We start from the raw sequence: 26,561 nt of genomic DNA, 5'->3' as shown, positions 1-26,561 counted from the left end.
GATTGGTATCTGTGATAACAGAAATAGTGACATCATTACACTAGGAAACCAAAATGAGTTTGGATCTTAGCCTCCTCAAGCAAGCACAAAATTTTAATATTGAATTCTATAATAAACATAGTCCTGTCTCCCTCTGTGTATTTCTCATTCGGAGTGTTTGCTCCAGGTGTTTCCTAATATCGAGAACATCAATGAAAGTTATTTATCATTTTGTCTCTTAAAATCTTCAAGTGTTTGGGGGAAAAAAAATGACTTTAAAGGACTTCAAAATGTGTATGTGTGTGTGGTTTGTATATTTTCCTCATAGGCTCAAGAATAAAACTAAAAATAAACACAGTCCAGGGGAGGCAAGCTGATTTTAGAATAAGGCAATAAGGCTCAGATAATCGTTGTGTTGTTAGAAGGGGTGTGCCCACTGGCACAGAATCTCACAGGGAGAGGTTAGACATCCAGGATGTTTACGAGTAAAAGTAGAAGGTGGAAAAAGTAGAACACACAAGGCCCAGTGTCCTGAGAGCTTGGCCAGGGCCCAGTCCAGTCCAAAATAATTACTACTGATGAAGGAGCCGTTTTGTTCCAAACTGTGTCCTGCTTTAAATAATAAATTTAATCATCATCATTATTATAAAGCAATTCATCTAAATATGAAATATGCCATATAAAGCTATTTACTTATATTGACAATATCTGTATTTTTTCCCCCTGTTTTCATCCAAGGTCATTAGCATCCTAATCAACAGGAATTTTTGTTAACCAAATTTGTGAGCAGCCAGGTGCAGGCAGGATCCTTATTTAAGCGGCCAGAACATTACTTGCTGCAATTAATAGAGAAATATAAGCTGATGCCCAAGGGCAAGAAATAAAAATTAAATTAAGAAATTTAAAGGACTTAGCTGCAGCGAATGCCCACAAACTTGTTTGACTTCATCTGCTCACTGACAGGGAAACCAGGACTGAACTTGTCAGAAGGTGAGAGGAACTCGGCCAGGGCGGGGCGCGCAGTGGCCTTGAGCGAGAGTGGAGTTTGGAGAGAGGAAGATAAAAGAAGGAGAAGCTAGAGGAACCGGCCCCGAAGCCTGGGAGACAGACATGACAAAGGCCAAAGCCAGTGGGGTAAGATTGCTCCGACTTTGCAACGCCGGGCGCTCGCAGCGGCATTTGCAGGTGAGGACTCCAGCAGAGAGGGAATGCCGTGTCCCCAAAAGGTGGCAGGGGGAGTGGGGGTGCCGCAAGGTTCCCCCCAATGCCCCCGCGCCTTGGGTGCAACCTGCGCGACCGACTAGTGCTGCCCTCCCCGCCTTCCCGCCCGCAAACCTCGGCCCCCACCGGCCTCGCCCCTCCCCGGCCTGGGCGCTCCAGGTCCCGCCGCCCTGTACCGAGCCAGAAGTGCAGGCGGTAGACGAAGCCCCGGCTGGCCTGGGTCGTGTGTAGCACCAGGTAGGCATCCCCGACGTAGAAGTCGCCGTAAGCGCTCTCGGGCACCGGCACCAGCTCCAGCTTCTCGATCCTCCAGACCTGCAGCCCCGCCTGCTTGCCTGCCCGGGCGAATTCCTCGTGGTACAGCCCCTGGGCCATGGCTCGGGCACGCGATGCTCCGGGGAGTTGGCGAGACGGCAAGAAACCTCGTTGACCTTGGAGTTGAAATTGAGCAGAGGACCCTGTTCGCAGAGGTTTTATAAGGTTTGCTCTGCGGGAAGGCGGGGCCCCCCAAGGGAGGGGCTAAGTGCCCAGGCTGTAGCTGCTTGTAAGTAGAAGATCCCTTTGCATCCTGAACCCAGCGCCAGTACCCACCCTTCCCGTAGCCCGAGCAGAATCCCAATCTCAGAAAATGTGAGATCCTGAAAGAACTTACTGAAACTCCTGGAAATGCCTTCTCCTAGAAAGGACATTTTCCTTGGCAACAGCTGGAGGAAATCAACAATAAATTCTGGTTGGCTCATGGTTTAAAAAAAAAAAAAAAAAAGACTGTCCACGTAACAATTAATCATCAACTCCAATTTTGTCATTCCTGATGGCCAAAGTTTCTGTCTTGATCGTCCCAATTTGAAAACGTCATGAGAAACAGTATTTTCTTGGCAATAATGAAAACCTGAGAGGCTGGTGGTCTTATCCCAGGAGACAGAGCTAAGTCCCCACGGGTTCGGGGAGCTGTGGTTAAGCTCTTTGCCAGCTGCCACCTATGGCCAAGAAAGTTTCTCAAGAAATCCTCTTGGGGTGCTTTTAGACTGAGCTGTTTATGACTATGATATGCTTGCTTACCTTGCGTTGTGAGTTACCTGTTAACCTGGCTTCCAGTTGCTAACATTCTCATTCTTTTCCCTACAGCTTTTGCTTTTTGCAGCAAGGCAAAGCACTGTAAAATACAGATGGAAGTTTACTTCTTATTTTGCATTCATTTAACTGAAGCTGACAAATAAATGACTTTTCCTTGCCTTTGGATTCTGGCAACTGTCCCCTCAAATGCACCATCCCTTTTGGTTTCTCTGTCTTTCTACTTTTATATATAACCTTAAAAAGAATAATCTTCTGAATTGTTCTGTTTGGTATGTCATCTGTCATAGGTCAAGATCCTAACTGATAAATATTAGCTACGGTCTCTCTCTCTCTCTTTTTTTTTTCCTTTCTAATGCAAACAATGATAGGGAGGTATGAGAAGGGCTGTTTTATAAATGAGGAAACTTTGGAACTTGTCAAAGCTCACCCAGCTAGTGAGGGCCAAAGGATAATTCAAGATCACTGTGTCTAACTCAAGAGTACATGTTCTTTACAAAAACTTATTATTTCAACCCAAATTATCTGGCCAAGATTTGTTCATATAAGTATACTTTGTATTTTCATTTTCTTCAACCTTGTCACTAGAGAAGCTTCCAGTCAGCACCAGAAAGTTTAGCTTTAACTTTGTCACTAGACCATTACATATCTTGGTTTTCTTATCTATTAAGTGGAAATCATTTGTTGTCTTACTTCCACTAGGGAAAAAAAAATATGAAAACTGGTGATCTGGACTTAAGATAATTTAAAAATCAGAGTTATCAGTTAAGTTCATTTTCAGTTTTAGTGATAATTCCTTTCCTTCCAGTGAAGGAATTCCTTTTGATGATGAAATAAAAATAGAAGAAAATAATTTTCTTTTAGTGAAGAGATAAATTGAACTTTGATAGATAAGTGAAATTCCCTCTTGCTTAGGTCAACACTAGGGTGAGATAAGTGAGGCACTTCCCTGGGATGCAGAATTTACAAGGGCACCAAAAAAGTTCAATAATCAAGATCAATACTATTTTAAGGCAGTATTTTAAGGAAATCAAAATTAATGCAAAAAAAATCATGATAAAAATAGCAAAATTTAAAATCAAGGCAGAATTATTAACAGGGCCAGGTGAGGCCATATTTAAGGTTGAGGCAAAGGAAAACTGCTGATCTTACTTAACTTACCTCTTTGATATTTTGTTTATCAATATTTGCATTACTGTGCCTCGTTTTTCTTTTCTGTGAAATGGGAATACTTATAGAAATATTTGTAAAACTGGCATGCGTGTTAAATCAGTAGATATACCTGTAGGAGTGCCTCTCATAGACTCGACTGAGATTGATGAACGGTTAATTCACTTCTCCAGATCCAGTCCTGTAAGAATGTTTCTAAGTCAAGTTCAGATCATGACTGGGGTAGGGGGAGTCTTTAAAACCAGATGCCACTTTCCTTCCCTTGCTATTATTTTCGCTCTCTAATTACCTAGGTTTTTAAAAGTAGATTATTTTCTCCTCTTCATATTATTGCCCTTTTTCCATTATCTGCCTGTTGAAGTTTTACCAGTTTTTTAGGATTTAACTAAAGATACACATCTTTATTGCCATTATTCCCTTGGATCCTTTAACTTCAGCATCCTCTGGGCTCCCAGTGCTTTTGATATGTTCTTACATTATAACAATTACCACACTTTAAAGCAAGTTTTCTCTCACAAGACTGAAGGCTCACTCAGAGACTTATTTTATTCTCGGACCTTATGGTAACTCAGGCTGAAAATGTGTGATTAAATAGTTGCTTTGTGATTAAAATAGTTTTTTTTTTCTTTTTTTGGTCAAATTACCAATCCTCTCTTAGTCCAGGGAGAAAGAGCCAAAGTGAGTAAGTTTTTTTTTTTTTTTTTACCAAGAGTCTGGAGGCTAGAGGTGTGGGAACTTGTGGTTGAATTCAAGGTAGGTGTTTTTCTAGAATGTTAACTCCCAAGGGGAAATGTTACACAGTTTAATCCTTGAAATAAATAACAGTGCTAAATAATATAATTAATTCACTGTTCAATTCATGGGAATGAGTTAGTAAAAAACAAAACAAAATAAAACAAGTTCAAGTGATCTTTATTCCCCAAAACATTAAAATTTTAGAGTTGAGAAAAATCTGGTTTATTTTCCTTTTCTAAATCATGACCATAGAATCATTAAAATTAAACATATGTGAAAGACTGGATGCATTTTTTTTTTTCCAGGAGAGGGAAATGCTTCAAGTATGCTATTTATTTGCTTTCCTTACATTATAAATAATGAAAGAAGGTAATTAAAATTACATTTCTTTTTTTCTTTTGAATCTTATGATTTTTTATTTTTTCCATTATAGTTGATTTATAAAATTACATTTCTTTTACTTGTAATCCTGCTAAATTGTAATAACATGCTTGATTTACCAAATGATTTGACGGTTTAAGCTTGGAACCTGGAGTCAGAAGACTTGAATGTTGTAAAGATTAAAAGAGGTAATAATGTATGTCAAAGCCATGTGAACCCAATCAATAAACACAGTTAATAATCAGCAAGGGCCCTAAACCCTGTGCTCATTAAAGCTAGGTGATTACTGTAAGTGAAAATGCATTCTAAGCAAGTTATTTCCTCCACTCCTGTCCATACCATACAAACTAGAACTTTTTAAAAATTCACTTTTTTTTTTTAAGATCAGCCAGGATTTAGGACTTTTTCCACCAATTAGTTTAAAATTGCACATACTGTAACTATAAAGGCATGATCATAGCTCAATACCTCAGTGAAGGTTTTATTGGTCTTGAATGTCTGCTATTGTGATAAATAATTTATTTCTTGTAAATCTATTTACCACAGCAGGCTGATTCAGCACTTTCATCATAATATTTTTATTATATATAAAAACACATTATTATTAATATATAGGAACTAGCTAACCCCTGCAAGATTATTGAGAGAAGACATCATCATTACTTGAGCAACTTACTTAAGTATTAGAGTATATACGTAAGACCAAAAGAAGATCCAAGAAATTTCCACTGTGGCTCAGCAGAAACTAATCTGACTAGTATCCATGAGGATGAGGTTCAATCCCTGGCCTTGCTCAATGGATTAAGGATCCAGCATTGCTGTGAGCTGTGGTATAGGCCGGCAGCTGCAGCTCTGATTTGAGCCCTAGCCTGGGAACTTCCATATACCACGGGTGTGGCCTTAAAAAAAAAAGAAAAGAAAAGAAAAAGAAGATCCAAGGTCTCAGATTTATGATCTAAAATGATAGCTTCTGCATTAAGCTTATGTTTATGCCAATAGATCTGAAGATAATTCTGGTTTAAAACTATGATAAAATTGAAGCTAAAGCTGGTTGAGATTATAGCTGCTTTTTTTTTTTTGCCCAGTTTTTCTAAATGTATCTATTTACTAATAATGACAATGAATACCTTATTCAGTTTTGCTTGTTTATAGCTCTGAGTTTACCATCTTGTGAGAAATAACCTTAGATTTTCAAGGAATATGTCAACAGTTGCTTAAAACATTTGGATGCCGGAAGTGTATTATCATAGGGAATAACGGAAATCTGACATGATCAGATGATCATTTTGTTATATAAGAATTTAGAAAAATAAGGTTAATTAACTCACCTAAACTGAATGGAAGTTTGTTGAAAAGAATTAAGACTTGATGATACCCTTCTCACTGACCAAAAATAACTTCCTTTAGCTAAGTCTCTTTTGATTCAGTATGTCTATATGTGAGTTTAAATTGAGCAATTTGACTGGTACTCCTTTTACTCCTAGCTTCCCTGTATCTCAATATTTTGAGGCTTCAAAATCACAGGGTTCTATGAAGTATTCGAATTGATTGGAAGGATTTTTGTTAGATGTTTTATTTTACACATATTAGATAACACTGTATTCCAAACCTGCCAAAGGGAACTTCACCTCCTACATATCCACCCAGTCCCTTCCTTAAAATGACCAAGATTACACATAAGCCATTCAGTACCTAGCCCCTGGACACTTGGTACTCATGCTTCCAGCTGAGGCTCAGGGAGGAAAAATGAAAAGCAATTTGATTCACCAAAGAAATCATGGGGCACTGGGATACTTGGGAGACTTTTAAAAAGATAGGTAAGAGTTTTTATTTTTTGGAATTTTTTTCTTCTTTTAGGACCACACCTATGGCATACGGAAGTTCTCAGGCTAGGGGTCAAACTGGAGCTGAAGCTGCCCCACCTATGCCACAGCCATGCCAGAATCAGAGCCATAGTTGCAAACTATGCTGCAGCTTGCAGCAATGCCAGATCCATAACCCAATGATCAAGGCCAGGGATCGAACCCGCATCCTCATGCATACTAGTCGGATTCTTAACTCACTGAGCCACAATGGGAACTCCTCCACTATTTTTATTTTAATATTTATTATGTTTTTTCTGATTATAATAGTTACCTATGTTCACTGAAAACAATTTCAAAAGTACTAATCATAGATGAGATTAAAATTATCCCTAATCACATACAGATAAATGCTGATAACATTTTTATTTTATTTTTTTAAGATTTTTATTTTTTCCATTATAGTTGGTTTACAGTGTTCTGTCAATTTCTACTGTACAGCAAAGTGACCCATGCATATATATATCTTCTTTTTCTCACATTATCCTCCATCATGTTCCATCACAAGTGACTAGATATAGTTCCCTGTGCTATACAGCAGGATCTCATTGCTTATCCACTCCAAATGCAACAGTCTGCATCAATGAACCCCAAACTCCCAGTCTATCCCACTCCCTCCCTACTCCCTTGGCTGATAACATTGTAAACAACATTCAGGTCATGATATGAAACTCTATGTTTTGACATATAGTTTATTTTATCACCCATGATACATAGATCTTTTCATTGGGTGGCTGGAAGTGAAAACAATGTAGAAAAGTCCCATCCCCACCTTTGAGAAACCCTGATTTGTTAGACATGAACAGATCATGTGTCATCTTTGAAAGTATTTTAATTTTAATTTTTATTTGAAAAATTATGATGGCATTACACTCACCTATAATTATATCTTTCTTGCTCTGTTTTGACAAACCTTATATTAAAAAGTGAATGCCCAACTTCAGCCCATTCAAGTCCGTCCCTTAGAGAACATATTTAAACAATTTGATGCATATCCTTTTCATGCGATGTTAAAGACATATACATGGATCATTGTTTTGACTTTCTACCTGTCCATTTCTGCTCATCCGTCCATCCATCTACCTATCTCTACCTATGCTAGTGGTTAAAAGCACAGGCTTTGAAGTCAAATGTCCTGGGTTCAGTTCCCTGCTCTGCCAATTCTAGTTACTCTGAATTCAGGTTACTCTGCACTCCAGTTTTCTCATGTCTAAAATGGGAGTATTACCTGGTAGAATTTTTGTGTGGATTAAATGTGTTAATACAGATTGAAAAATATTCTAGTAAATGCTCAATAAATGCATATTATCATTCACACACATATATATGCACATATGCATTTCAACCAAAATGGAGTGTATATTCATATGTAGATAGCTTTAAAAAGTTATTAATAGATTATGAACATCCTTTCAAGTAAGGATAAATAGAACCTCATTAAAAATAATAACAGCTTTGGGAGTTCCCGTCATGGCTCAGTGGTTAACGAACCTGACTAGGAACCATGGGGTTGCGAGTTTGATCCCTGGCCTCGCTCAATGGGTTAAGGATCCGGTGTTGCCATGAGCTGTGGCATAGGTTGCGGACACAGCTTGGATTCTGCATTGCTGTGGCTCTGGCGTAGGCTGGCGGCCACAGCTCCAATTGGACTCCTAGCCTGGGAACTTCCATATGCCATGGGAGCAGCCCTAGAAAAGGCAAAAAGACAATAATAATAATAATAATAATAATAATAATAATAATAATAATAATGGCTTCATATTCCATTGTGTTAATATACCATTTTCCTAATCACATACTTTTAGTTATTTCCAAAAGCACCAATTCAAATAATAGATCAATAAACAGCCTTTTGTACATATTATTCTTTATATGCACACACACACACACACACACACACGTCACTATTTCCATAGAATAGATTTTAAAAGTTCAATTTCTGGGTGAAATGATTATGTATTGAGTTGAAGTATCATTTATCATATATAAAATTCTTATTTCTTAGCTTTCTATTCAATTTACTGATTTTTGTCTTCATTTATCTGTGGCATACTTATTTTATCACAATAATTATATTTTCCTTTAATTTCTGCTATGGCAGGTCCTCACAATTTTCTTCAAAACCTTTTTTATCAATTCTTACATAGTTCTCCATGTGAAATTAATAATCAATTGAGCATCAAACTTTTTAATGACATTTATGTTTTCTTTCTAATGTTATGAGAAATACATAAATCCATAAAAATTAACAATCACCCATAATCCCCACTCCACAAAGATAAACATCATTTGTATTTTGATGAATTTCCTCCCATTGTTTACATATTTTTTTTAAATTGAAGTGTAGTTGACCTACATCACCGTGTTAGTTCCAGGTGCACAACATGATTCAGCATTTCTGTACAAATGATCACCATGATATGTCTAGTTATAAGATATTACAGTAGAATTGTCTATATTCCCCATGCTATACATTTCATCCCCATGACTCATTTTTTTGTAACGCTTAATTTCTCTCACCTATTTCACTCATCCATCCAAACCATATCCCCTGTGGCAACCACCTCTTTGTTCTCTGTAATTTATGAATTTGTTCTATATTTATGAATATGTTTTTATGTGATTTTCAAAGATTCAATATATACATACAATCATACAGTATATGTCTTTCTCTGTCTGACTTATTTCACTTTATATAATACCCTCTAGGTACATACATGTTGTTGCAAATGACAAGATTTCATTCTTTTTTTATGGCTGAGCAATATTCCATTGTATATATGTATCACATCTACTTTATCCATCTATCAACAGACACTTAGGTTGCTTCCATAGCTTAGCTATGGTAAATAATGCAGCAATGAACACAGAGGTACATGTATCTTTTTGAATTACTATGGGTTTTTCTTTTTTTCTTCAGAAAAGTACTCAGAAGTGGAATTGCTAGATTGCATGGTAGTTTTATTTTTAATTTTTTGAAGAATCTCCATACTGTTTTCCACAGTGGCTACACCAATTTATACTCCCATTAACAGTGAATGAGGGGGTTCCCTTTTCTCTACATCCCTACCAATGCTTATTTGTTTTCTTCCCAATAATATCCATAATGACGGGTATAAGATGATACTCATTGTGGTTCTGATTTGCATTTTCTTGATGATTAGAGATGTTGAGCATCTTTTCATGTGTCTGTTGGCCACTTATGTCTTTTCTGGATGTCTGTTAATTTTATTTATTTGTTTGTGTGCTTATTTATTTACTTATTTATTTTGTCTTTTTAGGGCCACATCTGCAGCATATGGAAGTTCCCAGGCTAGGAGTCGAACCTGAGCTATAGCTACCAGCCTACGCAACAGGCACAGCAACGCAGAATCTGCACTGTGTCTGAAACCTACACCAAAGCTCACCGCAACGCTGGATCCTTAACCTACTGAGCAAGGCCAGACAAAAACCTACGTCCTCCTAAATACTAGTCAGGTTTGTTACTGGTGAGCCACGACAGGAACTCCAGTGTCAGTTAATTTTCACATTAATTTAATCTAATATTTTGGAAATATGGTATTTGGAAATATCTTCACCCTTGGTTATGTCATGATTTATAAAAGTCAATATTATTTCAGAATTTTAAAAAATTCTTATTCCTAGAGCCTTATAATGAATATATGATACCTTCCCCCACCTCTCTCTCTCTATATATACATAAATATTTAGTTTCTATTTATGTTTGTTGCTATTCCAATAATAGTCTCACCTTCAAAATAAAGCAGTAAAAACTATATAATTTTATCAATACAAAAGGATTTGATAATGCTTAGAAGTTACTCTAAGTTATATTTAGAGTACTAGAAAGCTTTTAATAAAAAGTGAATGAAAGAAAAATAAAACAAGATACAAATTTCTATGTTCAGATTTGACTGTAAATTGTACATAAACATATCTTATTTTGAGTATTTTGTGTGTGCCATGTACTGTTTAAATGTTTTTATGTGCTTTGCCAACTTAATAACACAACAATCATATTAGATGGGTGCTACTATTATTTATCTCCCTTTTCATAGAGAAGGAGAAACTGAGATAGAGCTGAGATAAGAGCTGAGATAAGAACCTTGTCCAAAATCACATTTGAAGTCAGTGCTGGGCTGGTATCTGAAACAGGCAATGGGAGTGCTGAACTCACCATCTTAAGTCCAGGGATCATCTCAACACCCACAAGCATCAGTAGTAACATATCCAGGCCCTAACCAGTTGATATAGTCTAATTCATGAAGGACAGTAAGTAGACTTGACATGTATTTAGATTTAACCTCAGCAGGACTATGGTTTTTTTAATCTTAGAATCAAAGACAGAGATTGAAAGTTGATAGGACTTTGGGAGAATACATAGTTCTTGGTTCTAGCAAATAAGATACAATTTGTAAAAGTAATATAAGTACAGAAAAACATAACTATTTAAAAAATCAAATTCTAAACAAATAAATGTCAATAAATTTGAAATTCAAAGTAAAATGGATATATTTCTAGATAATGTAAAATGCTAAAATCAGTAAAAGAAGAAGCTCTTGGAATGGATTTACAATGAGATCCTGCTGTGTAGCACTGAAGACTGTGTCTAGATACTCACATCACAACACAACATTGAGAGGAAAAATTATGTATACATGTATGTGTAACTTTGTCCCCATGCTGTACAGTGGAAAAAAATAACTTAAAAAAAAGAAATAGAAAATCTTAATTGACCAATAGATGCTAAATAAACAATGCTGCTTAAAAAGCAAAAACTTTTCTTCTATAATATACCAGACACAAGAAGTTTTATTTGTGAGTTTTGAATATTAATGTAAAAAAGAAAAGCTGCTAAAATTATTTCATGAAGCAATTATAGCTTATAAACCCCAATGAGGGCAGTTCAAAATAATAAAATTACAGTTCAGTTTCATTTATGAATATTAACACCAATATCACATATAAAATTTTGTCCAAGTGAAAAATGTGTTTTGTTTAAAGGAAAAAATAAGAAAATTTAATATATTAAAAAGAAATAAAATTCCTTTATGTCAACATTTTTAGAAATCTAAGTAGCAAGGTAGAAGGGAATTTTCCTAACCTAATGACATAATAATAAATTAAAGCAACAACATATCAAATGAAAACCTTTTAAGGATTTCATTTAAGATTGGAAAATAAACAAAAAGAAAAGACAATAGGAACCCCAGTATCTTCCTACTACTCAAGAGGATACAGGAATTTGTGGGCAATACAAGACCAGAAAAAGAAATAAAAGATATTATGAATTGCTAGAAAGATTCAGAACTCATTATATGAAGATGATAGTCTGAAAATTAAGTGTTTAAAAATCCTACTGACAAACTGATAGAACTAACAAGAAAGTTCAAGATTATCAAATGATTAGAATAATGTGATATAAAATGAAATACAAATTCAAAAGAATTAAATACATAAAATTGGGTGTTTATGATTTTAGGGAAGGAAAAGATTTCTTAAACACAGATACCTATGGTCAATTAATCTTCAACAAAGGAGGCACGAATATAAAATGGGAAAATGAGTCTTTTCACCAAGTGGTTCTGGGAAAACTGGACAGTCACATGTAAATCAATGAAACTGGAACACACCCTCACGCCATGCACAAAAATAAACTAAAAATGGCTTAAAGACAAACATAAGATAAGACACCATCAAACTCCTAGAAGAGAATGTAGGCAAAACATTCTCTGATATCAACTGTACAAATGTTTTCTTAGGTCAGACTCCCAGGGCAATAGAAATAAAAGCAAAAATAAACCAATGGGACCTAATCAAACTGACAAGATTTTGCTCACCAAAGGAAACCATAAAAAAAAAGACAATGTACTTAATGGGAGAAAATAGTTTCAAATGATGAAACTAACAGGGCTTAATCTCTAAAATATACAAACAATTTATACAATTCAACAGCAAAAAAAAGCAACACCCCAACTGAAAATGGGCAAAAGACCTGAATAGACATTTTTCCAAAGAAGATCTACAGATGGCCAACAAGCACATGAAAAAATGCTCAACATCACTGATTATTAGAAAAATGCAAAAAAAAAAACTACTGTGAGGTACCACCTCACCCCTGCCAGAATGGCTGTCATTAACAAGTCAACAAATAGCAAGTGCTGGAGAGGGTGTGGAGAAAACAGTACCTTCCTACACTGTTGGTGGGAATGTAAATTGGTACAGCCATTATGCAAAACAGTATGAAGGTACCTCAGAAAACTATACATAGAACTACTATTTGACCCAGCAATCCCACTCTTGGGCATATATCTGGACAAAACTTTCCTTGAAAAAGACACATTCACCCATATGTTCATTGCAGCACTATCACAATAACCAAGACATGGAAACAACCTAAATGTCCATTGACAAATGAATGGAATAAGAAGATGTGGTAGATATACAGAATGAAATCCTACTCAGCCATAAAAAAAAAGAGCGAAATAATGCTATCTGTAGCAACATGGATGGAACTAGAGACTTTCATGCTTAGTGAAGTAAGTCAGAAAGAGAAAGACAAATACCATATGATATCACTTATATCTGAAATCTAGTATATGGAACAAATGAACCTTTCCACAAAAAGGAAACTTATGGACTTGGAGAACAGACTTGTGGTTGCCAAGAGGGAGGGGGAGGGAGTGGGATGGACTGGGAGTCTGAGGTTAAGAGATGCAAACTTTTGCATTTGGAGTGGACAAGCAGTGAGAGCCTGCTATATAGCACAGTGAACTATATCTAGTCACTTATGATGGAACATGATGGAGTATAATGTGAGAAAAAGAATGTATATATGTATGTGTGTCTGGGACACCTTGCTGTACAGTAGAAATTGACAGAACACTGTAAACCAACTATAATGGAAAAAATAATAATCATTTAAAAAGATTTCTTAAACAATACCAAATATAGCATCAAATATAAAGGGAAAAATCATTAATAGCTTTTACTACAATGAAGAGAAGATATGATCTTAAAATAGAACAACAAAGACAAAAATAATGGGGTAAAGTATGTGAAAATCTTTTTAATTTCTATAAATAACTAAGGATATCAAGAATATATACAAACAAAAAGAATGCAGCAAGAATAAAGTCAAGGAATTTTATGGAAAAGTAAGGTAAAAATATGGAGTCATCTGGCCACTAATTTTACAAAGAGTGCTCACTGATTTTGGCCTCACTATTAATTGAAGGAATTATATCAACAGCCAATATTTGAGTGCTTACTATGGTCAGCCACTATTCAAAGTGCTTGTAGAGTATAACTGTTCTGGGAATTCCCGTTATGGCTCAGCAGAAATGAATCTGACTAGCATCCATAAGGACACAGATTCAATCACTGAACTTAGCGGGTTAAGGATCCCGCATTACTATGAGCTTGGTGTAGGTTGCAGACTCAGCTCGGATCTGACGTTGCTGTGGCTCTGATGTAGGCTAGCAGCTATAGTTCCAATTTGACCCCGAGCCTGGGAATTTTCATATACCACAGGTGAGGCCCCCAAAAGGCAAAAATAAATAAATAAAATAAAGTATAGCTGTTCTGTTCTGATCCTTACAGCAGCTCCATGAACTAGGCATCATTATTGTTTCACTTAACAAATTAGGAAACCAAGATCAGAAAGTTACACAACTATCAAGTGGCAAGAGCTAGAATCTGAATCCAGGTGGGATGGCTTTGAGTCCTCATACCTAATCTCTAATAACCACCACGATTGCTCTCTGTTCCACTATTTAATAATCATCAGGTTGTTTAAAAATTAGAAAGACAGAGGAGTTCTCGTTGTGGCTCAGCAGAAAACCAATCTGACTAGTATCCATGAGAACACATGTTCGATCTCTGGCCTCGCTCAGTGAATTAAGGATCCAGGGTTGCCATGAGCTGTAGTCTGGGTCACAGACATGGCTCAGATCCAGCATTGCTGTGGATTTGGTGTAGGCCGGCAGCTGTACCTCTGATTTGACCCCTAGCCTGGGAACCTCCATATGCCACAGGTGTGACCCTAAAACGACAAAAAAAAAAATTAGGAAGATAGCATCAGAAGCTGGGAAGGATAGGGGGAAATAAGAAATCCCATATAATATTAAGAGAGGCAGCTCTTATTACAATGTAACCATCTCAAAAGCAATCTGGCAGCATTTAGTGAAAATTGTGGGCATAACCTCTGCGCCCCCAAATTCCACTCTTGGATGTGTACTCCAGTGATGTTCTTCACAGATGGACAAGGTGCCCTGTACAATGATGCCCACCAAAGCACACTGTGCTAGAAAGAAGTTGAAGTCAACCTAGGAGTTCAAAAACAGGTAAATGTATAAGTGACATGTGGTGTTCGGATATGCTTGAGAGGAATCCTAATGTCAGAGGCAATGATCAGCATGGAAAAGATAGCTCTGTAGGCAAATTTCAAAACCATAATGTTAAATAGACAAGTAAGAAACAACGGCGATGCCATCTGTGCCATTAAAAGAATGTTTACATTCATAAAAATAAATTTCCTGAGTGCACACATTGCACATGACCACGAACCATGTGGAAAGTGGACTGGAAGAGCACACATTAGCTGCATGTGAGTGTGTACTCAGTGAGGGAAAGAAAGAAAGTAATGATGCAGGCATGAATGGGAAAAAATAAAACATAAAATAGGGAAGGTGCACTGATAGACAATAAAAATCTCCTAGAAACCAAGGAGTATAAGCAATTCAATTCCATGCACCTGATATCCAAAATCCCAACACTAACAAAATAAAAAACAGCAACAAAATTTTAAAAATCTATCTATACATATCCATCCATCCATGTGATAGATTTCTTTAATGTCAGTATTTCAATATATAAAACTCAGACCTATTATAGTAAAAATTATGTAGGAATTTGAAGAAATTGGGGTGCCTAAAGAAAAGCACAGAGTGAACTATTGGGATGAATATAGTGGTTCTAATTCCATGTTTTCCTGTATACTCTTTTAGCTCATGTGACAAAAAGAAAAACATTTAACCCAGGAAGTGTTTCACATGAGTTGTAAAACCTGGGTTACTAATTTGCTATTTTATTACTGTTTAGTTTAAGAATGTGTAGTAAAATACTTGCTTCTATGACCTGAAATCTTGCACCCTTACAAACTATAACTACAAAAACTTTTAAATAATTAAGGAATATGCTTTATATTGCATTTATGTTAATCTTTCTTTTCTTCTAGTTTCAAAGCTTACAATGACCCTGAAAACATATTTACTTAATGGATCAAGGAAACTTCAAGAGGAAACAGCATGGCGACTACTTAGAGAGAAGGCAGAAAAATAGGAAAAAACTTCTACATTCTTTCTAATGGTCTTAATTACCATCCTCTTGCATTTATGGCCTTTATTAAACATTGCCATATTTAATTACTTAAATAATGGAAAAAACACAATTTTACCTTAATAAGAGGAAAAGAAGATAAAAGCATATCATTCTCATTTAGAGATATAGTAAAATATTTATGAATAAAAGGATATAGTGTCTGAGATTTACCTTGAAATACATCAGGAAGAAAGTTTAGGGAGGGATAGATGAAACTGGCAAAGTAGTAACAATTGCTTAGTGACAGAAGTATAGGGGTTCACTATTAAGTCAACTTTTGCATATGATTTAAATTCTTCATTGTAAAATGTTTTTCTTAAAAAATACTAAGCTTGGGTTTTGTGTGGTTTTAAAAATGATTTTGCTATAATTGTGTTCTGAAATATTTATAAAATGAATAAAGCTTTTAGAGCTGCATAGCTGGACACATTTGGAAGAGTTTCTGGTGCCAGTCCAAAAAGCCAGCCACATTCAGGATGATGCATGGCCTGGTCTCCCATTTCCAAAACAACTGGCAGGTGTGGGATGCTTTCCACAGGTGTGGTGAGGAATGGCCAGATTTCTACCTCTCTGGGTTTGTGTGGGACAGCTTCTGTCTACAGATATTGCTTTCCCTCATTGAGTAATTTCAAAAGTAAACTGTCAACTAATGAATTTTTATTATAAACAAGTAACTTTGCAAGGGAAGAGAAAGGGTTTTTTTTTGTTTTTTTGTTTGCAATTTCAAAATACAGGACATAAAACAGTTGTCCAAAGAGATTGGTGAGTGAAACTGTTTAACTTTATTGACATGGTTTAAACTGATGAGTAATTTGTTTTAGGGAGAATTTATTATATTGAAATACCAGTTGAAAATTAGTGGCTTTTATTTTGAAAATTCATGGTAATTTTTTTTTCTTTTTATAGCCACTCCTGAAGCAAATGAAAGTTCCCAGGCTAGAGGCTGAATCAGAGCTACAGCTACCATCCTACGCCACAGCCACAGTAACACCAGATCCAATCCAAGCTGCATCTGTGACCTAAGCCGCAGCTTACCACAATGCCAGATTCTTAACCCACTGAGCAAGACCAGGGATAAACCATGCATCCTCACAGGACAATGTTGGGTTCTTAACCTACTGAGCTGCAATGGGAACTGGAAAGCTCATGATAATTTAAAAGTTTTAAATTATGAGTACTGAAATCTGAAAGAGAGTATTGAGAGACTGGTGAGAACTCAAGGTTTCTGACAGTGTTTCCAATGTCACAATAAAAATGCCTTCTTTCCCTTGTCATATCAAGTACATTAAGCTAATTTTTTTTTTTTTTGTCTTTTTTGCTATTTCTTGGGCCGCTCCCGCAGCATATGGAGGTTCCCAGGCTAGGGGTCCAATCGGAGCTGTAGCCACCAGCCTACGCCAGAGCCACAGCAACGCAGGATCCGAGCCACATCTGCAATCTACACCACAGCTCACGGCAATGCCGGATCATTAACCCACTGAGCAAGGGCAGGGACCGAACCCGCAACCTCATGGTTCCTAGTCGGATTCGTTAACCACTGCGCCACGACGGGAACTCCTAAGCTAACTTTTTTTACAAATAAGAGCAACATTTTTCAAAAAGTCACCAGGAGATTAACTTTCTTTCATCATTTGGGTAACCAGGATAGATGTTCAATTTACACAGCCTTCAACTTTTCCACAAAGAATTATGAGACTATTATTTTTCTGCAGAAAATGCTATGCCCACCTGCCAAGAAAATTTTAAAGTTTCATGATGGTAACAACAACAACAAAAAAACACTTCTGTGCATCAAATTTTACAGATGAATGAACATGTCAAATATTTGGTAGTTAAGGAGATATAGTTAGTTTGGTTTTTAGAGTTGTTTTCCAGTGATAAAATCAGAGAGGAAAAGTCACCTGAAACCTGTTTCCTGCCCTTTTCATGCTTGTAACTCTCATGGGCACTGAGTTAGAAATCTGGATTTTGCATATTTAAAAAATCCCTACACTACCTTGCTTTAATTTCCAGATGTTCCAGCTGTACACCTTAAATTTATACAGTGCTGTATGTCAATGATAGCTCTATAAAACTGGACAAAAAATTAAAAATAAAATATATAGCAATGAATATGTATGACTGGCAAAGTAATTGTTTTGAAAAGTTTTAGAAACCTATTTGTTGTACAGAATGAGATTAAAATGTAGCCTGTTCTGCACAGTTGAATGATTCTAAAAGTTGTCCTGAAATTCCCTGAGACAAAATTTCCTCATTGGAAAACTATTCATCTTGGAGTTTTAAACTGCATCTTGTTTGAATTAGCTTTGGAAATCACTGCTCTGTTTTTCTAAAATGAGTGCTGGATGATTACCATATAATCCTGATGATGGCGTCATTTTATTTTATTTTATTTTATTTATTTATTTTTGGATAGTCACTTGGTTTCACAGAACTTTCACAAAGAGCAGTATAAACAGCATGTGAACAGGTACATCTCTAGCTTACAATTGTTCTACAACTGTGTGCAAATGTAGAACATTTCTCCTCACTACTTTCAATTCTTAATTATCAATATCCTCACCAACCTCAGAATTAAATATTATTGTGGCTCCAATAAAAAGCTTCTCATCATACAATTAACAATATTTTCTCCAAAAGCTATTTCTTATCTAACAGGACCTTAATATTTTAAGTTCATTGACCTTCCATTTTATTCCATAGAGGTATTACTTGAGAGATCAGTGAAAGAATTCAGCTACCTATTGTTGGAGAAGAAAAGGAGTTTGAGCCGTCAAAGAATGCACAAGAGCTCTCAAAATGCTCATGGATGACTCAGGGAAGAGAGGCTAGGATCCTTGGGTTCCTGGGAGCTTGACACCACCAACCAGGCCAGACTGTGCCTGCTGTCCTATTTCAGGCCAGACCTATTCAGGCAATTTTAATTAAAGGTTTAAGATATGCAGGTTCTGGAGACCAATTGTTGAAATCAATTCCAGATCTTCATCTACTGTGTGATGTGGGCAAATTTTTGTGGTCTCTTTATAAAGAGAGAAGACTAATCTTTAGTTCATAGAGCAGTTTTGAGGATTAGTTAAATCAATCCATGCACAGTGCTTAGAATAGTGCCGAGCACAAGGTAAGGTCCTAGTAAATATCAGCTATCACCATCATCACCATCATTATACACAAACAGACTAAAGCATGTATAGATACATAAATACACACACATATGCACACATGCACACACATACATATAAATATATAATATGCACCAAAATGACATGCCTTTTTGTTTTATATTGCAATATTTACTTAATATGGACTTTTTCAGCTGAGTACATGTAGACTCATTAATAAATTGCTGTCTTGTAACACATTATGTTGATATACTACTTTTACAATGGTGTACCTGGTGTACCTTTAGTTTCTCCTTCCAGGCTTTTTGCTTTACAGGTAATACTTAAAGCTGCAGTGGTCTCTACATATCTCTGCATGTAAATAGCACTCTTTCTGAAGAATAGATTCCTAGACGTGAAAGTGATGGATCAAGTTATATTTCTATTTTTTAATTGATTGATATTCTAAAGTATTCTCCAAGTATATTATGCCCATTTTATACTTTTAAATACTGTAGAAGACTGTCCATTTCAATAGACTCTAGCCAGCAATTAATACTATTAATTTAATTCTTGCAAACCCAAAGGGTATCATATTATATTGTATTTGGTATTAATTTGCATTTCCCTGCTAATAGTGAAGATGAGCATATTTCCCAGTATTTATGGGACATCTATAGGTATTCTATGATTTTTATGTTCATATTACTTATATATTTATATATTATATGGTTCCTTTTCTTATATTTCTTTAATCATTGTGTATATTAGGAATATTAACTCCTAGTCTCATATATGTGTTATAAATATTTTCCTCCAAGTCTTTGGTAGTTATGTCTAGACTTTTCTCCTCTTTAAGTGGGCCTTTCCACACTGAGTTTAAAATATTCTTTTATATTGTCGTCTAATAATTTCATAGCTTTGATTTTGCCCATTAGATTTTTTTTTTTTTTTTTTTAGTGAGGCAATTAAGTGTTTATTTAAAGGAAGAAGAGAGAGAAGATAGGTGTGGAGAAAGCAGAGGCAAGGTTTATTAAGAGATAAGAGAGAGAAGATAGGTGTGGAGAAAATACAGGCACAGGTAGGCTGGGAGGTGGGGTTGCAAAGGGAAAAAGACAAAGACACAAAGAGAAAAAGCAAGAAAGGAAAAGCACCCTTTAGATATTAAATCTACATGTAAAATAATTTTGCATTATTGTGGTGGTAAACATTTATGTATGTTGGGCAGCAAATTTCCTCATAGTTAAATAAATGTGAAATCACAGGTAGAAACTCAGAGTTGGATGGGACTTTAAAGATTATTCAGTCCATAGTCCCATCTTGCTAGTCAGATGATTAAGGCCCAGTATGAGAAAAAGAGGTCATTCACTCCAGCTCTAAAGGTAATTTGATCTGAACATTAAGGTGTGATGGCTGTTCTGAAACTGCTTCCTTTGACAAGATAGTCTCTGTCCATGACATTTTCTGCCACATGGGTCTGTATTAAGCAATTTGGCTAGTAGTATTTTCATGTTTAGCTTCCCTTTCAAGATATTTTTTTTCCCTTTCCTGAAATCATAGACCTTTATAGCATTATTTCAGATAGGCAGAAATTATTTGTGAACCCCTTTCCTTTTAACAATTTTTTTCTCTTCTTACAGGAGAGTTCTGATCTCCCTGTTGCTCTGTATTTGGCTTGGCATAAAGATAGATCTATGCCATTGGAAATGCAGCTTGAGAAACCTAAACCTATAAAGCCAGTCACATTTTCTCCACAGGCATCAAAATGGTAAGCTGTATTTTAATCACTTGTTTGGAAGGTATATTCCAAGGATTATACTTTATAATCTTATATTGATTTTTACAGATAAATTGGGAAGTTCAGATTTTAAAAACAGTGTCTGATCTAGGCTAGATGTCTAGAAATATAAATATGTGCATGTAAGAGGAAAGTGAAATTTGCAAAGTATGCAAAAAAATAAAAACCTAAAATCTGAGAAGCTAAATATTAACTGGTATGTTTCCAGTAGGGATGTAAGTGATTTTCCTCAGGTAGAAAAGATAACCTCACAGGTTATAACTTGTAGTCCTAAAGGGCAGCAAACAGTTGTGTAAACAACCTAGGAATCTTATTATGGCATTTTTTAAAATCATGTATATCAATACCCAGAATCTCAAAATGACCTTTTAACCAGCTTCACCATCTTCTTGACTCCCTTAAGGGAATAGGTTTGTAAACCTTTTCCAAGTATTCACTCTGGAGGATTTAATTTAGAAGAGTTCATTTCCAACTAATAATAGACACAGAAAAAAGCTACTTTTAACTTTCTGAAAATTATACTTTGATGGAAAAAGTTGTAAAAATTACACTGTAAAATCTTTACATTAACTTGGCTTTCACTACCTTTCTTAGGTACATAATACTCTTCTTAAAATTCAACTATGACATACATAATTTAATATTGTTCTGAAAGTCACTTCACAAGTCACAAAAATTCATAGAGAAATTTAACCAGTTTATAGCACAGCCTTTATCCAGCCTTTATCCACTGTCTCCAAGAATATGAACACAGATATCAGAGGTTTGTGTCAATTAGATCATTTCTGCCACGCAATTTTGAGCAGTTAATCATTAATGTTCTCAGCAAGGCTTAATGTTAAGCCTATACTTGTTTGGCAATGATAAAAAGATTTACCTATCATGTAAGCACAAGCATTTTCCCTAAAGGCTTGACTTCTTACCTCCTAGGATGGTATTTCCATTCAATACACAAGAATATTCAAATTTTAATATGCCTGATAGATATAAAGCAGGGTAAGTGTGCATGACTCCACAAAGGTTTTAATTTAAAAAGAGGTTTCAGGGAGGTCTCATTTTCGCTTAGCAGCTACAAACCCTACAAGTATCAATGAGGATGAAGGTTCGATCCCTGGCCTCAGTCAGTAGATTAAGGAAATGGCACTGTCATGAGCTGCGGTATAGGTTGCAAATGTGGCTCAGATTCCATGTTGCTGTGACTGTGGCGTAAGCTGGCAGCTGTAGCTCCGATTTGACCCCTAGCCTGAGAACTTCCATATGCCACAGGTATAGCCCTAGAAAGCAAATAAATAAATTAATTAAATAAATTGAAAATAAAAATAGGTTTTACCTTTTGAAAAGCTGGAAGAGAAGTGGTAAACAGAATGAATATAAATGAATAATGAATATATGATATATATATATATCATCCAGTACTCTTCAACTGCTAGTGAATGACCTCAGCTTCACTGGCTTCTAAGAGCAGGAATCAATAAGTAGGTCATCTGTTTTTATTCAGCTCTTAGATTATTTCAATGAAGTCATTCATTCAATAAACATTTAATAACCATCTAATACGTATCAGCTACTATACTTGGCACTGGGACACAATAATCAACACACTGACAAATTCTCTGCCTTCGTGAAGGTTCTCAGTTCTCTGTTAGTAGGAGAACTTCCGTGGCTTGAGAAGTGTTAATAAGCAAATAAGTAGATGAGGGCAGAGAAATAACCAGGACCAGACAGCAAAGGTCTGTGTAGGATACTGAAAGAACTTTGGCTTAAGATATAAAGACATGGGAGAGTTTTGAGCAGAGAAATAACACAATTGGAATTTCATTTTGCAAGAGTCAATAGGCCAAGGTGGGAGTGGGCCTGCAGGAGATTTCCAGATAGGAGGCTACTGCAATAATTCAGGCAAGAGATGATGGGGATTTGCACCAGTGTATTTACTAGAAGTGGTTAAAGTAGATGGGTTCATGGTATAATGTGAAGTAAAAAGAGTGTAGAATAAAGAATAGAGACAAGGATAAATCCATTTTATTTTTACTTTTTACCAGAGCAAATGGAAGAAGGGAGTTATTCTTAAAGAGACAAGCAAGATTGTGAGAGGACTGGGGGAAAATATTAGGGCTCAATTTTGGACACGGTAAGTTTGAAAGTCTATTAGACATCATGGGGAGATGTTAGGTTGTCATGCCTTAGACTCCTGAGTCTAAGAGTTTGGAGTTCAGGACATATGCCAGGGTAGGAACACATATCAGGATGTCTTAAACATGTAGATGACATTTAAAGCAGCAAGAATAAATGAGATGACTAAGGGAGTATGTATAAATAAGAAAGAGATGAGGGCCAAGAATTAAGCCTTCAGCATTCCAACATTTCTACTCACGTGTACTGAGTAAATTCACCTAATATATTTAATCCAGAATTTGCTATATTTATTTTTCTAAGGAATAATTTCCTTTTCATGGATCACCTATTAAAATTCTAAGGAACTCAAATTATGCAGATCACCCTCTGGGAAATGAAATAACTCACTGCCTCATCTTTCCACTTAATATTGCTTATGTAAACAGAGCTATCAAATCCTTATACGCCTCTACTCCAATTAGTTTTGAAATTAGAAATTGGAAAGAAGCTAGGCTAATTCATTTGATAAAAATGTCAGTGACAGGAGATTCCATCTTCTTTTTCTTTTTCTTTTTCTTTTTTTTGTTTAAGATGACAAATCTTTATCAGAAACAAAGAAAAATATTTAAGACATTTGTTTTCTTTCCTGCAAGATTTTTCAACAAAATTTTAGAAAATGATTTCAATAATTTTAAGAAAGACTTTTTCCCTTTCTGGAAATATAAATTCTCCAAATCTAATGATCTTCAAGGACACATTTTGCCTCTGTTAGTAGAAGATCATCTGTCTTTTAATATATTTGAGTGTCTCAAGTAAATTTTCAAAAAATATACTTGAAAAAAGTGAAAAATAAATATTCAGATTTTGATTCAATATGCAGTAAATATACAAAGTAAATTTAAACTGTTTTAGATTATGTCACCTTGAAAACATGAACATAAAACTCTTGAATTTGTTTTTTTGAGAATAAATACTATTGCAGACCATGTGGCATCCTAAGATTCCTGCAATAAAATCTACTTCTGGGAACAATTTAAACCTTAGAAAAATGCTGCTGTGCCACAAACTAAACTTGCCTATTTTTGTCTTTGAAAAATATCCCCCAGAAAAGTGCCCTGTTTACATGGGATTACATCAACTGTGGCTGCTACATTGCTTTCTAAGGTCAAAAGTTTTTACATTTGGAGTTCCTGTCGTGGCTCAGTGGTTAACAAATCTGACTAGGAACCATGAGGTTGCGGGTTCGATCCCTGGCCTTGTTCAGTGGGTTAAGGATCCGGCATTGCCATGAGCTGTGGTGTAGGCCTCAGACGCTGGTCAGATGCAGCGTTGCTGTGGCTGTGGTGTAGGCTGGTGGTTACAGCTCGGCTCCAATGGGACCCCTAGCCTGGGAACCTCCATAGGGAGTGGCCCTAGAAATTTTACATTTAATCAGCTATGTCCTCCAAAGAAGATAACATTCACACTTTTAAGAGCATATGTGCTACATACTGGGAATTCTTTGTCTTCTTTTTTGTTTGTTTTTTTAGGGCCACACTAATGGCATATGGAAGTTCCTAGGCTAGGAGTCAAATCAGATCTTTAGCTACCAGCCTACACCACAACCAGGGCAACACAGGATCCAAGCTGCATCTGCGACCTACACCACAGCTCACAGTGACGCTGGATCCTCAACCCACTGAGCAAGGCCAGAGATTGAACCCACATCCTCATGGATGCTAATCGAGCTCATTACCACTGAGCTACAAAGGGATCTCCCTGGGAATTCTTGTTAATGAAGGATACAAATAAAATTCACAATATCTCTCCTAGAGAAGCTTGCTGGTCAAAATTAGTAAGCGTTATCCTTGTTTATCTGACTCTTATTAGCTTAACCTAAGACTAGAACATCTCTTTAACTTTGGGCATTAACAGAAAGTACAAGTTTTATCAGTATTTCCACTTATAGTTCAAAGATCTAACTTTCAGAAACAATCAAAACCCTAGTGTCAGCATTTTTAACTTTGTTTCAACAACGGACTTTCAAGTTAGGCATTTTTTTAGTTTGAAAATTTTGTCGTTTTAGAACTTTTTAGTGTCTTTGGGAGGCACAAATATATTTATATTTCCCTATAATATCTATATTTTATATATAATATAAATATCTATATTTCTCTAGAATCCAAGCTGATGCTAGAATCCACTGATGCTCTCAGAAGGAAATGCACAGCAGATGAACACTGAAGAGAGAGTTCAGGAAGCCTTATGTTGTTTTGGTTCACCAACTGCCTAACTGAACAAAGAGAAATGTGAGACCAAAATTTCCTGAGTTAAGTTCTGTAAATGGTGAGGCATACCTGATGCATCACTCCTGGAAGCAGAAACTTGGCTACAAGTGGTAGATGTCAGCTTTCAATCCTCTTATCTCACCATAGAGATATTCATCTAAAACCAACCTCATAACTCCATGATAACAAAAAGGAAAAGTCAACTATGATATGGAGTAAAACCTATGCTATGCTGTGTCAGCCAAATTGATTTGGTGTTATTTATAAAAAGTATACACATGCCACTGCAAGCTGACACTCATTGTGAGTGTTTTGGTGTGTTATCTTTAATAAATGCTGTGAATATTAAATTTGTAATGAGGACTTCAGTTTTCTGGTTTATAAAATTGTAATAAGAATGACACAATAACTAAAAACTGCATACCCTGGAACTAAGTGAAGTTATGCCTATAAAAGTGATTGCGCATTGCTGAGTTGGTTTGTGGAAAGATAACTGAAGTATGTGAAAATCAAAGACTCTTAAATATATCCTATCTCCTACAGTTAAACATCTCCTTCTCCATCAGAAACAGGAGGGTGGGAGTTCCTGTCATGGCTCAGTGGTTAATGAATCTGACTAGGAACCATGAGATTGCAGGTTCAATCCCTGGCCTTGCTCAGTGGATTAAGGATACTGCGTTGCCGTGAGCTGTGGTGTAGGTTGCAGACGAATCTTGGATCCCTTGTTGCTCTGGCTGTGGTGTAGGCCAGCGGCTACAGCTCCAATTAGACCCCTAGCCTGGGAACCTCCATATGCCATGGAAGCGGCCCTAGAAATGGCAAAAAGACAAAAAAAAAAAAAAAGAAAAGAAACAGGAGGGTGGAAGAGAGTTGAAGAGTGTTAAAATGGGCCATTTTATGCCTAAATCCTGGTGATCTATATCCATGTATTATCCAGTTTTCTGCATTCATTCAGTAAACAAAGTTTTCAAGTACCATGTTTCAGGCACTCACCTATAAAACAAAATCAGGCAAGACCCTGTTTCCAAAGTTGTTTACTACCTACTTGGAGAAAGAGACAGTACATCACCTACAAGCATGTACATACCTGTCAGAATGTCTATCATCAAAAAGAACTCAAATAACAGATGTCGGTAAGGATGTGGAGGAAAAGGAACCCTGGTACACTGTTGGTGGGGTTATAAGTTAGTGCAGCCACTGTGGAAAACAGTATGGAGTTTCCTCCAAAAATTAAAAATAGCACTACCATGTAACCCAACAATTCCACTCCTGGGTATACATAGGAAAAAAAAACCCACTAATTTGAAAAGATACATGCACCCTGGTGTTCACAGAGCATTATTTACAAATGCTGAGATAAGTGTCCATCTGAAGATGAATGGATAAAGAAGATGTGGTATGTATATACACAATGAAATACTACTCAACTACAAAAAAGGAATGAAATTTTGCCATTTGCAATAACACGGAGAGACTTGGAGGATAT

At 36.1% G+C, this 26,561-nt stretch overlaps 1 protein-coding gene and 1 long non-coding RNA gene across 3 annotated transcripts in view; one reads left to right on the top strand and one right to left on the bottom strand.

The window, feature by feature from the left end:
- Positions 1-1,955, bottom strand: part of SCIN (scinderin) — an 83,122-nt gene extending 81,167 nt beyond the window's left edge. The window contains exon 1 of one of the 2 annotated variants that reach the window (XM_047753118.1): positions 1,853-1,955. In XM_047753118.1, the coding sequence (XP_047609074.1) occupies positions 1,853-1,940 (88 nt within the window). In that variant the 5' untranslated portion in view covers positions 1,941-1,955. Of the gene's footprint in view, positions 1-1,376; positions 1,800-1,852 lie in introns of those variants that run through there. The other variant, XM_047753117.1, reaches the window with a different exon arrangement.
- On the top strand, positions 814-25,425 carry LOC125111233 (uncharacterized). Its single transcript, XR_007130847.1, has 3 exons — positions 814-1,164; positions 20,539-20,666; positions 24,967-25,425. It is a non-coding gene; the product is annotated as an uncharacterized LOC125111233 (long non-coding RNA).
- The last annotated feature ends 1,136 nt before the right edge of the window (positions 25,426-26,561 follow it).

Source organism: Phacochoerus africanus, chromosome 11 (genome assembly GCF_016906955.1).
Source record: "Phacochoerus africanus isolate WHEZ1 chromosome 11, ROS_Pafr_v1, whole genome shotgun sequence".
Classification (NCBI taxonomy): Eukaryota; Metazoa; Chordata; class Mammalia; order Artiodactyla; family Suidae; genus Phacochoerus; species Phacochoerus africanus.
The sequence above is the reverse complement of the archived record's forward strand: the minus strand, read 5'-3'. Positions and strand labels throughout refer to the sequence as shown.